The sequence below is a fragment of the Melitaea cinxia genome, chromosome 2, assembly GCF_905220565.1.
Source record: "Melitaea cinxia chromosome 2, ilMelCinx1.1, whole genome shotgun sequence".
Classification (NCBI taxonomy): Eukaryota; Metazoa; Arthropoda; class Insecta; order Lepidoptera; family Nymphalidae; genus Melitaea; species Melitaea cinxia.
The window spans coordinates 6,949,472-6,966,916 of record NC_059395.1 but is presented as its reverse complement, the minus strand read 5'-3'; the positions used below and the strand labels follow the sequence as shown (position 1 = coordinate 6,966,916).

Genomic DNA, 17,445 nt, shown 5'->3' with positions numbered 1-17,445 from the left:
AGTGGTGTGATGTTTTGGTAAGTTTAAAAAAAAAGCAAACTGCTATATCATGATTTATTATCATGATTTTTAAAAAAATAACCATATATCTAATAATTAATGTAAGAATTTTAACATTTTCAGCTACAAGCTAAATGCCATGAAGACGGACGTTACTCATTTCATTTACCACCTTTGTCCTTGCTTAAACAATATAACTTTGATGAAATGTAACTTGTGTATTTTAATTTCCTTTACTATCTTTTATTTATTTTGAAAGAGTAATTAAAATAACAATGCATAGTAACAAATTTGGTATCTTCTTCATTTCATCATTAGACGACTGAAGTTGATCATGATAAGCCTTTAATTTTCGAGCTAATATGTTCAAAACCTTCTGTCCCATGTACTTCAATTGTAAATCTGACAAGTACTTTAATTTTTGAGGTGGCATGGCCATCATAACCTTAAATATTTTTAATAATTAATTGAGTATAAAAAGTGTAAAATGTATTTTATATATATTTTACATTACATGTGGAGTGATTCCAGCTATAGCTTCAGGGTTGATAGCACTAAGATCAGGGCCATTCACTTCTGCCAGAAGTAAGCCTAATCTGGATACGTCTCTAGCATTCCAACTAAACGATTTTCCCAGTGCCTAGCGGGAACACGAGAGCAAATACAATCATAAGTGTTACGTTTTCGAAATATTTTTATTAGATTTAACAATATATACCTGAGTTCTAGTCATCATAGCGTAATAAAATCGACGTTGTAAGGGATCACAGGCTCGAATATGATAGAAAACCTGCAACATCAAAGTATTATTATAGTAAAAAAAAGTATTATCAAGAATTTATTAGTGTGTTAATAGCAAAATATACCTGATGTGATAATTGTAAGTATATATTTTCAGGGATTTTTCTCATAAACGTCATCGGTACGCCACACAATAAGTTATTCATAAGATTTAGATACTTCGGCTGGGACCAGTGTTTATTGAGTTCGATATATTTGTTAGCAACTACACCCATCTAAAAAACTATAATGTCGAATAATATTTTCACATAACAAATATAAAATTTAAGTGAGATTTCTGTAAGAATTTTCGATTAAGACGTTTAATAATTTATTCAAAGTACTTATTCGTTAAACTTTCATTGACATAATTGAGTTGAAGAGTTACCTTTATGCACTAATCACAAGACCTACAATCCAAATTCGAAAATGTCTTATCACATATTTTGTTGAAAACTCATCAGGTGGAAATTTTATCCTTAGTTACCAATTAATTTGACAAGTATCGAAATTCCGCGTAGAGATATGATATGATACAGTAATATCAATAAATTAAAATAATAAAGTAGTTAAACAGAATTCTGAAGTAAATAAATAAAATTTGTGAGAAAGATTTATCTTGTACTTGAGATTGAAATAGCACGTGAGTACGACATGTCTTGAAAAATCTTAGGACATCATTTCTAACTCACGTAAACTCGTGGTGTATTTGCTCCAGCTATTTTCTTCCAACTTGAAGATGAATTTGCATATAAAACTTTCCTTCTGAGATACGATTAATTAAATAAATTAAAATGGTTCACCGAAATGTATGTACTTGCCATAACTACGGAACCACTGCTCCAAATTGGATAATTGTTTTTTGTGAAAGGTTCTTATTTTTGGGACAAAATTGGTAAAAATTTTATGGTCATGAAGAATTAAATTAGGCGTTACAAAATTTCTCGTAACCGCGTGTATGACATAAAACAAAATACGTAGTACCTGATGTCTATCTAAATCAGGATGTGTGCCAATATAATTTAAAATTCTTTCATCTGATAAATTAAGCCTAGCTATTTCCCTTCCAGTAATATATTTAAACAACGGTCGATACATTTCCAATGTTTTATACGAAACCGTATTGGTAGGTTTGCCTACTTTTATTACTCTCCAAGTTGCTGCCAACTTCTCACGTGCTATCTTCATCATAGATATTGTACGAGTCTAAAAAGAATAATTTTCTAATATTATATCTCAAGAATGGTTTTCGAGAAGAGTATTAGTATAGTAAACAGATAACTACGATGAAACGCATTTTCTTATAAAGTCATAAGAATTAGCTATCAACCAAGCGCATCCACGGATATCTGGCTATATTATTTACCACAGGAACAATACTACTTGAAAGCAGAAAATTTTATTTTTGATCTTCTGTGAGTTCGAGCTACTCCTTCAGTCGAGCCAGACTAAAACGTGAGCAACATATTTGCTATCTGTGCCTATGTCAATAAAAATTCTTAAATCTATAAGATTTAGTTACCTGGTCTTAAATCTGGGCTTAGTTCTCTGAATCTTCTAAAGCTAAATTGGTTATAACAATTATCTCGCTCTAATCACCAAATAAAAACGTCGCTTCGAAACATTTAAGCATCATAACAAACTCCGAATTAATTTATTAGAAAATTCATTATTATTTTTCTTTTTAATGTTATTTTTCTTGCCAAGAAAAAAGAAGAATTTATGCTAAGTAGTGAAACGCTAACTTTTGTAAACTTTTGTCTTAACACAACAATCGTAATCTTCTATATCTATATAAATGAATGTTTGTCTGTATATCCTTTATAGAATCGTAAAGTATGTATTTGATCATGTCATGATCTTCAGCTAAGTGTTTTGTATGAGCTCACAAAGGTTTCGGAGTTGGTACGACCAAAAAAAAAATTACGCAATGCCCGCAGGGTACAGCTAGTTTATGTACTCGTAATAAATGTTTAATTTACCACGACAGATAGATATTTAAAGTTTTACTAACAGATCGTAAAACGTAATCAGCCGGCAATCGCTCTATGTCATCGAGGGAACCATAAAGAAAGATGGCAAACGCATTGACAGCGGTCTGCATCAAATCCCTGGTGATATTTAATTTACAATATCCACGATGCAAAAATTCTTCTGGGTTAAGGTGGACGGCGCTCTTGTTGTTGAATAATTCTGCTCTAAAAGTAATATTACATCCAGATTTTGCTGTGTGTGTTTGTGTGTGTGTGTGTATTTGTGTAGGTTTTTTGAAGTTATACTTCTTTTGGAGCGTTAGGGGAAAATGATGAAAGTAAATTTTTACGACAGGCGCACACCGTTACAAAAAACCTACACCCTGAAGCTAGCTAGCCAACGAAGAAGAAGTTAGCAACGTGAAGTTAGTTAGCCAATGAAGTATAACTTCTTACGTGCGTACATTAGTAGCTCTAAAAGTAATATTATATTCAGATTTTAATGTGTGTGCACACACACACACTTTTTTGTACTATGAAGGTGACAAACAAGTGTACATAACATAATTTGCCTGTATTGTATTTTTGTGCAATTAAATAATTTATGTTTAACTTTGAAATTAATTCATCATTAAATTATAAAAAAAGATACCGCATATAATTCCCAACAACGTAATTCTGTAGATGATCCGACGGTATGGTGTATTTTAAAACGACATTAGATTTCTCAGTTTGATCTGGACAGATTAAAATAAAGGTTTAAAAACGATTAGAATTAGTAATTTACAAATATATGTATAGGTACTTAATAATTGCTCGCAAACAAAAAAAACGACTTCAATTAACAACAACATAATTATGTTCGCTCTCGGTCCCATTTGTCATCAGATACATCTATTAGCAATCGTTATTCATAGTAGGGAACATATCTGCCAACCCGCAGTGGAGCAGCGTGTTGGATTAAGCTCCGATCACATGGATACTGAAGCCTATGCCAGTAGGATGCTACAGACTGAATTGTACACACAAAAAAACCGTCAAATTGAAAACCTTCTCCTTTTTTTGAAGTCCGTTAAATACACTATTAGTCTCACCGTCTATTTCTATGGTTTCACCATATAAAAACTTATGAAGGTTGCTCTGAAACTCTTCAAAGGGATCTGGAACTGAAAAATTAAATTATACATAAAACTAATGCGGTAAAATTCACACCGTCATATTTTTTTGTGAATTCACTGTTTTTTCTTTTCTTATATTATGCACGTACACTGGTTTCGGCGATTAATTTTTTTTTTACTAATATTAGCATGTTTAATTTAAACAAATAAATAAAATTGGTGTGTAATTGTTATATTAAAATAACCACTTTTTACTAAATGTATAGGGATATATACACGGTACATATACTAAAATAACATTTTTTACATTTTTTGTCTGTCTGTTTGTTCCGGCTAATCTCTGAAACGGCTGGACCTATTTTTGACGCAGATAGCTGATGTAGTAAGGAGTAACTTAGGCTACTTTTATTTTTGAAATTTATTTATTTTATAACTGTGCGAACTGAACAATAACTTTTCGCGACTTCGTCCGCGTAGAATTTAACAAAAAAGTGGTTATTTTAATATTACAAATAAACACTCCAATTTTATTAATTTGTATAGATAAAATAAATAATTTACTTACTTTCGGCAGTATTATCTTTTTGTAGATTAGGAGGTGTTTGTGTGAACGGTATTTTGCCTTTCTCATTGTCATATTTATTTCTCATTCCTAGTTTTGAATCTGTTACACTTTCATAAACAAGACACTTGTATTCTAAAAAGGAAGTCACAATATATTACAGAAGGCGTATAAATGAAACATTATTCAGACTCAAATATATTTTACTTATGTCCTTTTTCATTCAAGTATTATTAATTTACTATAAATAACGCCTGTATTAAAATACTGTGCTCTATTTTTAACTAATAAAAGTAAAATCATTAACTTAATTATAATTATTACAGTCTATTTCCAAAGATTTAAAATATACTATGTGTACACTCTACACTTATTTTAAGATCTACTTGAAATAATGATTGGATAATGTTTTAATAACGTTATTTACGTATGTATATACATTATTACATTTTTTTAAAGACTGGAGATTAATGCTAAAGTTACTGTATGTATAAGACTGTCCTAATATATTATATATACATTTTTAAAATAATACAGCCATTTATTTTACCACTAGTTCGGCTCTCGTCGTCTTTAGCGATCGTATACAATGGATTCCTATAAGCATCGCTTACACAAAAATAATGTACTAGAAAAAAAAAGTAAACCAAATGGTCCATACTTCGATAATATTTAATGACATTTAATAGCAATCATAATATAAATCAATACAGCCATGCATGTGCATCACAAGCACGGGAAACCATATTTACGAGGCGCTTAAAACTTTGAATCTATATTTACAATGCAAATCTGAAAAGTAAGTTTATTTGATTGTTTTACTCAATACACTATAAATTCAAATGTTTGAAATTCATTTTTTTTTAAAGGAATTCGTTTATAAAGAATGGTTGCCGTGAGCCTTTAAGCTGATATAATGAATAAATTATATAAATTATTGAATCTATATGGAATTGTCGGGATTTTGGGCATATTGTCGATACTTACCCATCTACCCTTATATAAAACAATAATAATTACTTCATACCAACATCATATATATTAATACGCTAAGGCTCCCTTTTTGGAAAACCTCACAATTACTCCACATAAATTATATATTATTTTATGGATAATTGCTTACTCTACCGGCATCCACAACTGTAAACTTTAAACTATATTTAAAAAGGAAGGTTAAATATGCTTTAAAAAGAAGGGAGGCTATTATTTCCTCAAATCAATACAGGTAAAACCGCAGGGCCCAGCTAGTTGTAAAATAGTTCATTTGAAGCTAAAATACACATTTATAACTATTTAAAGTCTGAAGGAAACTTTACGTAGAGCAATACAAACTTTTACAAACTTCTTATTATATTTTATTTTTACGTAAATAAATATACAAAACATATAGGTACTCTTTTCAAATAATCTTTAAATGCTTTACCTTCAATAATAAAAAAATCTTTTTCGCGCGTTTTTCTAGTAACCCTACAAGTAATACACAATTAATTAAAAACACTGAAAATATAACTTTTCGTATTTTATTTTAATGTAAACATTATTTACACATTTTTTGTAATGCCAATGTGTTTTCAATACGTGATTGACATTCACAGAATTGACAATGTAGTATTATATTAATACAATAATTTTTGTAGCTAAATTTTATTAAATGTATTCTCCGTCATCATCAAGTGAATCCGAGTATGAATATCTCTATAACAACAGCTTTGGAACTAATTCTTACTGGAGACCGCCCTTTTATCCAACGTTAGGACAGCCTCTCATTTATTTTGCTGAAGTCGTAAGTTATTTAGTATATTTTTCATTTTGAGATTAATGAAATAGCTCCATAAAAAATCAGACTATAATTTTAAAAATTTACTTTAGGACACGAAATATTAAATCGGTCTTTTCAGGATTCCGTACCTAAAAAGGAAAAAACGGTACCGGATAGGATCACTTTGTTGCCCGTCTGTCTGTCACGACCCTTTTTCTCAGGAATGCGTGGAGATATCAAGCTGAAATTCATATCAAAATATTTAAGTCTACTGTTCCTTGGAGCTCTGAAAAAATCAAACTTCTAAGCCAACGCAATCATAAGATACAGCCGTTAATGCTGCAAATTTTGACACAACCTTTAGGGTAATTCCCGTGAACTCAGAATCTTGAAATTTGGCACGAAGCAACATCTTATAGCACAGATAAATGAAAAATTGCGAAAAGCATAAATTTTTAGTTACATCATATAATAAAATATTTTTAATAATTTTTATCTACACTAATGTTGTAACATTCTACTTATGTTTCCAATACTTGACTTATAATTACTACTGTTATAGCGCAGACAACAAAACACTCAATTTAAGCAATTTCACATGATGGTATAATATCCACATCGATATCGTAAAATCTCATTATAACATTGCGCGTATGCGCGCAGCTGCGCTCTCATTGGTTAGATTTTAATGGCGGCAAAATCACTGTGACAATACACGTACGCGTGAATTTAATTTAATAAATTAAAAGTTAAAAATGGATAGCGACGATGATATTTGTACGCCTCCGGATATTCTAGAATTGGCAACAAAATTAACTCACAATCTTTTGCCAGAAAAATCTAGAAAATTATATGAAAAAGAATATAATAATTTATTCCGACTCCGTCTACGAGCTCTACTGCTTGGCCCGCGACCGCTACAGCTGCTGGGTCAATAATTAACATTAACTTTCAAAATTGTACCATCCAAAATTTGAACAATTATTATAAATAAACTATTGTCAGCTTTTACTCTTGTTGTTTGATTAATTGCATTAGTGAAGATAAAGTAGTGTATGCAACTGCATATAACACGGGTATTAAAACACTCGTTACTATTATGAAACTCGCTGCGCTCGTTTCATAAACTCACACTCGTGTTTTAATACCCTTCATTATATGACAGTTGCATAAACTACTATTATATGGAACCCTCGGTACGCAAGTCTAACTCGCGGTCTTTTTTTTTTTATTATACATAACTTTGGAAAACCGTAAAAAAATAAAAGGAACAAATTACTATTGTTACAAATTAAACTTTCTTAGTTCTTAAAATTTATTTTAGCTTAGCAATTTAAATGAAAAGTAATTGAAAAATTCTAAACCAATTTTCTTTTACATACTTGAAACTTACTAAAACTTTACTTTATTTATTGATAATAACTATTTAGAGTTCTTAAATTCGGGATGAATTGATTTTTACAACATTTCTAGTGTACAATCGCTTATTTTTTTTTTTATTTTTTTTTACTCACTGTCCTTATTTTTTTAAGACATGAAAAATAAATATATTTGACTTATTCGAGATCAAAAATACAAAGTTAGTTTATAGTTGAATAAAAATTAGTTATACAAACATGACTCGTCTTATATTTATAGAAATCGAAGAAACGCAGCCGAAGAAACCGGGAAAATGAGAAGAACAAATCGAATTGTTTTGTAAAAGCCTTCCGTTGGTACACTCAGGTATTAAATGCTACAATTCTTTTTTACTATCGTAGTACTATGGAATATTTAAAGGAATTTTAGTTGACTATTTTTTTTTTTCAAACTGTCTTGAGTAACTGCAAGGATTTTTTGTTGTTTAACTTTCAAACTCTGTTGCTATTTAATAATTTTTTAGAATATGTTTTTCGTTATAGTAAATTATAATGATTCTTGTTTAAATTTAATTACGAAGAAATACTTTTATTTAGTCGTATATAGTCGTATACTAGTATATAGTCGTTCTAATGAGGTATGCCGTTGGTTATTAGTTTATTAAAATAGTTTATATTAATGAATTTGTAAATTTACTAATTTGAAAATGTGGATTTATTTTTAATTATTTTATAGCCCTGGATATATAAAACTATTTTTGACTATAATAATTTATTTTGAAATAAAAAAAATTTCAAGCTAAACACATGTACATGGATCTCTAACCAATAATTTTAACTTTGGTTATGTTGTTCAATGAATTACATTACAAGTAACGTTAGAATTAACAAGTGTTATACACATCTAAGTGTCACGCCGAGTTGCACGAAACAAAATTAAAATTTAAGTAGAGATTAAACTAATTTAATCACGAGAATTTCATACAATTCTTGCGATTAAATAAGTTTAATCACTACTTAAATTTTAATTCCTTTTCGTGCAACTCGGCGAAAGAGAGATAAATATTTTTTCACGGCTTACAAAATACTAAATTTTTAATAATAGATACCAATTTTTTTTTTTTAATATTTTATTTACTTTTAAAGGAGCATGTCCCCTTTAAAAAGAATCCATCATCGAATGACATAGACAGTGAAGACATGCAAGGCTTTGCGACGTGGCTGGATGAAAAATACAATGAATATCTGCAGACCAATCAAATTGAGCAGAATCAATATACTTTAACTCAAGCTTCTACGCTTCAAGTAGTAAATACCGCAGAAAAGTTAGTTATTTATGTTATGGCTAATACTTACTTATTAATAAGCCACTCATTTCAATTTAATTTAAAAGTATGGATAGTTTCTAAAACTATTAGTGCCATGATCATAGACACTATATTACTTATTAAAAACAAAAATGTAATACAACTTAGACATAATAACATAAGAGGTTGGCTTTTGTAAACCACTTTATTTTTGTGATCGAAATAAAAGTTTCCTGTTCACTAAGTAGGTATATGATTTATATGAGAATATTTTCTATATTTACTTTTGCTTTAGCTTTTGCTTACTAACTTTTACTTACTAACTTTTGCTTATTTGAAATTGCTTTTAGTATGTGACACCTCTGACAAACGTGATAATGGTTCTTGTAAGAGTACCGCCTTTTTTACTGTAGTCTGTGGAGTACCGAAATATCAGGGATTCAAAATATGGACCTACAAATATGCTAAATATTTACATATAAATCATAGCCTAAAAATTACAAGGACACTCCGTTTTCATAAAGAAACTATACATTTTGCTTTATCTTATTTGTGTTTATCGGGAGTTTTTTTTTCCAGTCGCAGCAATGAGCTGCCAACTTCAAAGAAATTTCCAAGTATAATGAGGTTAAACCTTTTAAGCCTATTATAAGTGCTCACAATATAATAATTAAACTAAAATAGTAGATTTAGTAGTAGTTTAGAACAGTAACAATTGATAACATTTTCTTAAATAATAGTAAATTATATATATATAAAGTGTCACGAAGTTTATCCGGGCTAATCTCCGAAACTACTGGTCCGATTTTAATGAAATTATGAACAGATATGTAACACAGTCCAACTTAAAATATAGGTTATATTTTATTTCGAGTATCGACTGCGATATTTTTATTGCAAAATTAAAAAAAAAGATACGATGGTACGAAGTTCGCCAAGTAGTGTATCCACATAATCCTAATAACAGTTTGAAAATTTCAGTCCGTGGAAAAGGCGTGCAAAATCCTTAACTGTTGGAAGCAAGAATAATTTTAAAATGAAATAAGTACCTACTTGAATAAACATTGTGAAACATTTCAAGTTTTATAAATAATTACATTATAAGAACAAAGTGAAGTACCTCATTACGCGAGAGTGAACACGGAATTAAGATGCAACAGTTACAAATAATTAATTACGAAACTATAAATAGTCAGTATGAACATTGAGTGATAGATATAATAATGACTGATTGATTATTGATTGTAAACACAATTATTTATAAATATACATAATATATCTTATATAAATATCAATAAACCTTATCGTTGAGTGTGAGGCGTTTATTTATTTATTCATTTATACCTTTATTTATTTTCCAGGTCAAACCAAAGCATTAGAGTTATTTTAAAATCAAAAACTTTAGCCCGCGCCGCTTCAGCTTCCTTTCAGAGGTTACTTTATTTTCATTTTTCATATATCTATAACAATAACAGCCTGAATGATAACATTGACAAGTCTGTTCCTATAGAATAAGGATCAAAGCTTAATTCACCACATTGTTCCAACGCAGCTCTTTGTGTATGATCTTCTGTAAAGTTGAGATTCTTCGTCAGTCGGGTTGCTCCAAATTATGAGCAAGATATTTCCTGCTGCATTCTAAAATACCACAATAATTTTATTTTAGATAAATCAGTATATTGGTAAATCTCAGAAAGCAACAATTATTTAAACCTTATGCGTTAGTCAGTTTGCAAGATGAAACAACGTCTACGGTGTCAGCTGGTTGATTATGTAACATAAATAGAATCACACTATTAATAAGCGCGTGAGACAAGTATTTTGACAGCGGGACGCATCATACATATTAATTTAAGTCTGATACATATGATTTCACATATATATTCTTACTCACGCATATTAGTAAATATATGTTACCGTGAACAAGTTTTGACACTCTAGGATCTTTATCTTTCTGTAGTACCAACTCGATTCGTCATAGGTATAAAAAGTCGTTTGTAGAGAAGAAATGTCGGCTACATTACTCTGGAAATATCATAAAATTTACAGGTTTTAGTAGCTCACAGTAATTGTAGAAATATAATTTTCAGACATTAATTTCTTTTAACAACAGATAATATGTACCTAAACTTTAAGCATAGTACCTACCTACCTAGGTATGTAATTTCGAAAAATGGATGTGAACGATGATCAAAAAACTAAACGAAAATTACTTCTTTACATATTTCAACATGATGAGTTGATGATCAATAAACACGTAACATGATTTAAAATTGAGAATAGATATTCATAGTGATTTGAACGTGATCTTAATTAAATTATTAAATTATCGCCGTATCTATTAAGATGGTTTCAAGTTTAGTAAGATACCGAAACGGTCATTCTCCAATTCGGCGTTCTTTGCCTAATTACCGTGACGTTTTTTATTTTTCACTGATTTGACTTAAACACATTAAAATATGAAACAAATCAAAAATACGAATTCAATAATTATTTTGGCATGTAACAGTTAATTGTGGTTTTCTAGATAATGAGACTTAAAAAATTTATGGGTATGGTAATTAGAAAATTTTTATATTTAATGTAACGGTAATTAGAAATAATATTAGAATATGCTGTGTGGTTACGGCAGTAAGAATATAGCCACTCCCTCTCTTCCCGTGAGTATTGTAAGAGGCGACTAAGGGATTACACAGTTCCACTACCACCCTGGAACTTGAAAGTGCCGACCGATGGTGGGATAATCATCCAACTACTGGTTTTGAAATATACAGGCCGAAGACGGGCAGCAGCGTCTTAGGTGCAACAAAGCCAGCCCTGCGGTCTCCAACCCGCCTGCCCAGCGTGGTGACTATGGGCAAGACAAGACAAGACACATGAGTTCACGCCACGTTTTTCTTGAAATATATTCTCTCTTGCCAGGACAAATGCGACTGATCTCATCTTGCTCAACAAAAATTTGGACGTCTTGTTTGGTTTTCTCTACAGTAGTCCCTATATTATTATTATGTAAATACTTTGGTTCTATTTCTTTATCATGACTTTGTTTTGGTTTTGGATGTGGCGTGTTTTATATTTCAGTCTTAATGCTTGCTTCCTGTACTTTTCTTTTGCTCTTCTTAGCTCTACTGTTTGGTCTCAAATATGACATTTCTTTATGTGTTTTCTATAGATGCCTTCTAAATAACAATAAGAGTGAGATTTTTTTACGTATCGGTTTCTCGACAGTTATCTTTGAAGATGGTGAAGTTGGTGAAGTTGGTGTTGAACACAAGGAAGACGCTCGTTCCGTAATATTCACACTTGTATCTTTATTTTCGGTCAAATGCTCATTATTGATTAATAATAAAATAACATACTTTCAGTAGAAGATGATGACAGAGCACTAGATGGACGCGGCGTTGATGTGGTTAAAGAAGGTTTAAAATTTGGTGCCTTTTTCAAGGGAACTAATTCTTTTTCAAAAGAAGTCGACTGCAGAAAAATTTGGTCTTGCTGATTATCTTCTTTTTTTGATTTGGTATTTTCGGGACAATTTTGTACTCTTTTAGTGTACTTTTTAGTGCAGCGAGTATGATAAATCATTGAGATGTGGTGTGACAAAGTTTCAAGAGGATCTGTTATATTGTTATCAAGCACCTCTATATCTAAGGTCACTTCTTCCTCGATTGTTTTCAATTTTCCCTTTTCCTTTTGTCTTTTATAGTAAGCTCTGAAATTTTCTCTACTTCTTTTTTGAGTTTTCTTCCGGCTTTTGGTGACATTTCGCAGATAGGCAGTATTTTTTTTATTTTTTTTTATTGTACCCTTCATTCTCCTTTATTTTTTTTTTTGATTGCTAATACAAAAAGGGGCATTTTTAATTCGTTCTCGGCATTGTCGCGCGGCAAGCCTTCTATTTTCTTTAACTTCCTCTTTGGTCTTTTTAGGTTTTCCTATCTTATAAATTAAATAATTTGATGAATATAGACATATTTACGGACAGTAATAATAATAATCTACGAAAACCGCGGTAAACAAGTATTACTTTTTCATACAACGGTAATTATAAACATATGGTAATTAGTATACGGTAATTAGAAAACGATAAATTTTCATAAAAATGCTTAAAACCGACACAGTATACAAATTCTAGCTTATTATAACGTACGGAGGCCAAAGTACTGTCTTCATTTACATGATCAACTTGGGTCTAGCTTAAAAATCTAGTATTAAAATAAGAACAACGGTAATTAGAAAAGTTTTTAACCAAGGCTACGGTAATTATATACTTACGTGCTTCATTGGCGGTACACTAACATGAGAGTCATACAACTGCTGATGGACCTCGGTACATACTGAGGAGACGCGATGCGTACGGTAGTGATGTGCCAAATACTTTTATTTAGGGATGTGCACTCGAGAACAGCAGATGTTACGGTAATTAGAAGTTTCCATTGGACATACGATTACTTCATAATAATTATTTGTAGACTGGTTCTATTGAGTTGATATTTTGTTATGCGATAGACGCTGCTTAATATCGTTTAAAACGTTTAATGGATCAAAGTAAATCTATACGCTATAAAAATTACAAGCAAGTTTTAAGATTAAGTTGGTGTGCGGACACGCCACGGTAATTAGAGAACAGAGGTTTTTTGAACATAAGTTAAATTAATTTAGTCTTAATTACTTAAAACAGAAGCCAATATTTTTTTTACAGCTAGGTACGGATGCTATCTTTAATATATAAAAAAGTGCATGATTGAATAGGATGATATTACGGTTTAAACAAGCCCGGACACGAAAAATTTGCTAATCGGAGAATGGCCGGAAAACGATTAGTGTCAATGGTTCTGTCCACTATAAGAATTTTCGAAACCTTTAAATTTAATATACAATTTCATAATACAAGACAGTCTGTCCATAGATCAACGTCATCATGAACTTCACTATTAACTTCCCAAGATAAAAAAGGTTTTATATTAGACTTTCCATTTATTTCCAATTAAATTTGAACAAAAATACAAATAAGTACGAATATTTAAAAAAAGAAGGTTTTTTAGTTTGCTAGGTTTGTAAAAAATTGAGATGTATTTTTTTGACACAGTTCGTTACAAAGTTAATTTATGAAGTCAAACTTTTTGCGACATTATTTATTATTAATTAAAACAGCGTGGTTGACGGCTACTATGCGAGAACTGCAAGTTGGATTAAGCTTCGATCCTCCTACATGCAGAAAGAGACCTATGCTGAACAGTGGGCTTTGTAATCTATTTGAAATCTAATCTACGTATTGGTTACAGATTGAACAGTTCTGCCACATCTGATACAAAAACTCTAAATGTGAAACACGCATCTAAGAGCATGACGAGTGTTCTTAAAGATAAAGAAATTTACGTGATTCCGCTTGACGTCCTCCAAGATGCAAACCATAAGGATTTCAAGGTTTTGTGGTTATAATTATTGTGAACAAAATACAAATTATGAAAAACATAGCTTTTAATTACTTATAAGTATAATTAAATAAACTTTGAATAAGATTAACATTAATTGACTCAAATACATTTTTAGGATAATGAGAATAAATCAAATAGAAAAGAAAGAAAAAAATTAAACCAAATTTTCCCCAAGAAGGAGTCCATACATAGTGTAAAAAGTCAACATAAAGAAAAGGTGCTTTGCAATTGCCCTATAAACAATTTGGAAAAAATTGACTCTTCAAATAAAATTGAAAAAAAATCGACCAATATTTGCCATTGTGAAAAGAAAGCAAAATTTGAATTGCAACAAAAGGTAACTAACTGATAAATCAAACAACGAGTACACAATACAACGTTTATTTATAGACTAACTTGACACAATAAGGAACTTTAGCACAGACGACAAACTATTGCCACAAATAAAATAAATGAATCCTAATCACATATATAACAATAACAAATATAGTAATAACCATAAGATATTTCTTCATAAAAGTTATGCCAATAAAATATGTATTCAAATTAAAAATATACTTTATTTAAATGATCTTTAGGTTTTAATTTATAAACATTTCAAACAGATATACTTAATCTTAAAAAAGTTTTAATAAAAAAAATGCATAGAGTTAGAAGTATGCATTATATTCTTTTAGGATTTTAAGTGGATATTAAGTAATCTAAGTAATGAAGTATATTTAAACAGAAAGAAGTACTCTCTGCATCTAGCACGAATACGAAACATCACAAGTCAACAACTTCGGTAACAGCGCTCGTTAGTGACGGCGTGCAAACGTCCGCTTATTCAATTAATTTGGTAAGTTTAACGTTAACAAATATGAAAATTTACATCTTTTTCCGATGTTGTAACAACTTTATTTTACTTTACAGGTAAACGAAACCTTTCACAATCATCCACTGTTCGTAAAAATAATACATGCAGATAAGTTAAGGAATCAAAAAATATGATTGTTATAGTTAACACTTAGCATTCTAAAAGTATTTGAAATAAATACATGATTCATTTATATACAACATTTATTTACAAAATTTAAAGCTTACATTTATTATTTACAAGCGGTGTATCACTGAAATTGATTTAACTAATTGGGCAAACCATAAGACGTAGCAGGTTTATTTTGAGGCAAAAATCCAGTAGTGGAGCTGCTTCCACTAGATAGGAAACTCGAGGATTGACTAGATCCGACTGACAGTGGCGAATTATGTACGAATGATAAAATTTCGATGCTGGGTTTAGCATTTTCCAAAGACACTCCAGAGACTAAGGATAAGTAACCAGCGTCCTTAGCGGTAGAATGTTCGTTATCTTTTATTATATTTTGTACTCGCGATACGACGGCTTCGTCGAGAGCTTCATTGTGTGTCTGTTGTTGCTGAGCATTGTTGTACTGGGCGAAGTCAGCCTGGTAACTGGATAAAGCATTTTGTTGAGACGATTGTTGGTATGAGTAATCTTGATTTTGTTGTTGTTGTTGTTGGTATTGGATTATGCGTTGCGGCTGTGGTTGCGGTTGAGGAACTCCGTATGAGGGACTGGGCTGAGGCAAAATAGGTTGTGGTTGTGGTTGAGGAGCAATAGGTTGCGGTAAATAAATTGGTTGGGGTTGAGGGATAGGCTGTGGTTGAGGAGCTGGCTGTGGTTGATATATAGGTTGGGGCTGAGGAGCTGGCTGTGGTTGATATATAGGTTGGGGTTGAGGAGCTGGTTGTGGTTGGTATATAGGTTGGGGTTGAGGAGCAGGCTGTGGTTGATATATAGGTTGGGGTTGAGGAGCAGACTGTGGTTGATATATAGGTAGGGGTTGAGGAGCAGGTTGTGGTTGGTATACGGGTTGGGGTTGAGGTACAATTACTGGAAGTGGACGGATGGGTTGGGGAGGTCCATAAGATGGGTTAGGTTGTGGCTGAGGTTGAAATACTGGCAAAGGTTGCGGCTGAGGTTGAAATACGGGCAAAGGTTGAGGAGCTGGCTGTGGCTGATAGACAGGTTGGGGTTGTGGTATAGGAAGAGCTGGCTGGACTGGTCTTTGGTAATTATAGCCATTTGAAGAATGGTGACTTTGATGAGAGAACTGCGGCGCTGGGCGAGGCAGGTGATACGGCGCCTCAGCCACTACTGCGACCACGAGTGAAAATAAAAGTATCTGAAAACCAAATAATGTTTGACAAAAAAACAATTTAAAAAAAAATTAAAGAGAAGTTAAAAAGTAATGACTAAATAGACAAATTAAATTATCCATTAAGTAATTTTAAAATACATACATCTATTCAAAAGTTACTAAGAACTAATATTTGATTAGACAGAAAGCTGACCGGAGGCGCTTTACATTAGGCTGTGTGTACATTTTCACTTTTTTTTGGCTTTACGTACCGTGTGCCTCATGGCTCCGTCTTGAGGTCAGTGTGCGTTGTTAACGGAAAAATGTGCGTTTTATACTCGCCACCACCGACGCGTGCTATGAATGAGGGAGCTTACTATTAACGATTGCACAAATCAAAGATGTACCAGTGGGTTATCAGTTACATGGTACTCTTTACACCATTTAGCCTCAAGTTATTGTTTTATTTTTCATTTAGAGGGTTCGTATAGGCCTTGTAATATTTACTCATTTGTGACACAATTTTGTTCTTTACACATACATGTTTATTTATATATATAAATAGCTATATAAGTCGGCTAATTCCTATAACACAGACTACCTTAGGAACAGATGACCATGTATGTACGCTACAGATATTTATTTTTATTTATTTACTTATAAGTTAAGCTCATTCGCATAGTTTCATATTACGCATTAATTATTATTTGATTCGATATTGTAAACATAAATTGTTTATTTACTAAAAATTAAATATCTTATAATATTGTCTTCTTACATCAATAATAATAATTACGCTTTGCTTTTGCTATTATAAAAAAATAACAAAATGAAACTTTTCTTTGTATTATCTCTCTACGTCATTTTGGTAAATCATCAATATCGTTAAATAGTAATACAAACAGTACGTGTCAATAGCTATGTCACTTAACATGCCATAAAAATAATTTAGAGTTGTACTATCGGCCTGTGAGTTACGAAACTATTAAAGGTTCATTCAAGTTTACTA

General features: G+C 31.2%; 2 protein-coding genes and 1 long non-coding RNA gene across 3 annotated transcripts; 1 reads left to right on the top strand and 2 right to left on the bottom strand.

Moving 5' to 3' along the window:
• Positions 1-236: 236 nt before the first annotated feature.
• Positions 237-5,424, bottom strand: LOC123659096. The gene is made up of 11 exons (XM_045594363.1): positions 5,421-5,424; positions 4,437-4,568; positions 3,848-3,919; positions 3,406-3,490; positions 2,795-2,978; positions 1,765-1,986; positions 867-1,016; positions 719-790; positions 515-640; positions 288-445; positions 237-240 (listed from the first exon to the last, which is right to left on the bottom strand). Exons 1-11 carry the CDS (start codon positions 5,422-5,424, stop codon positions 237-239), a joined length of 1,209 nt encoding a protein of 402 aa, XP_045450319.1.
• Positions 5,425-10,224: 4,800 nt separating this feature from the next.
• LOC123660089 lies at positions 10,225-14,449 on the top strand. The gene is made up of 3 exons (XR_006744129.1): positions 10,225-10,290; positions 14,143-14,284; positions 14,411-14,449. It is a non-coding gene; the product is annotated as an uncharacterized LOC123660089 (long non-coding RNA).
• Positions 14,450-15,336: 887 nt separating this feature from the next.
• On the bottom strand, positions 15,337-16,720 carry LOC123659084 (protein TsetseEP-like). Its single transcript, XM_045594354.1, has 2 exons — positions 16,709-16,720; positions 15,337-16,481 (listed from the first exon to the last, which is right to left on the bottom strand). Exons 1-2 carry the CDS (start codon positions 16,718-16,720, stop codon positions 15,420-15,422), a joined length of 1,074 nt encoding a protein of 357 aa, XP_045450310.1. The 3' UTR covers positions 15,337-15,419.
• Positions 16,721-17,445: the final 725 nt, after the last annotated feature.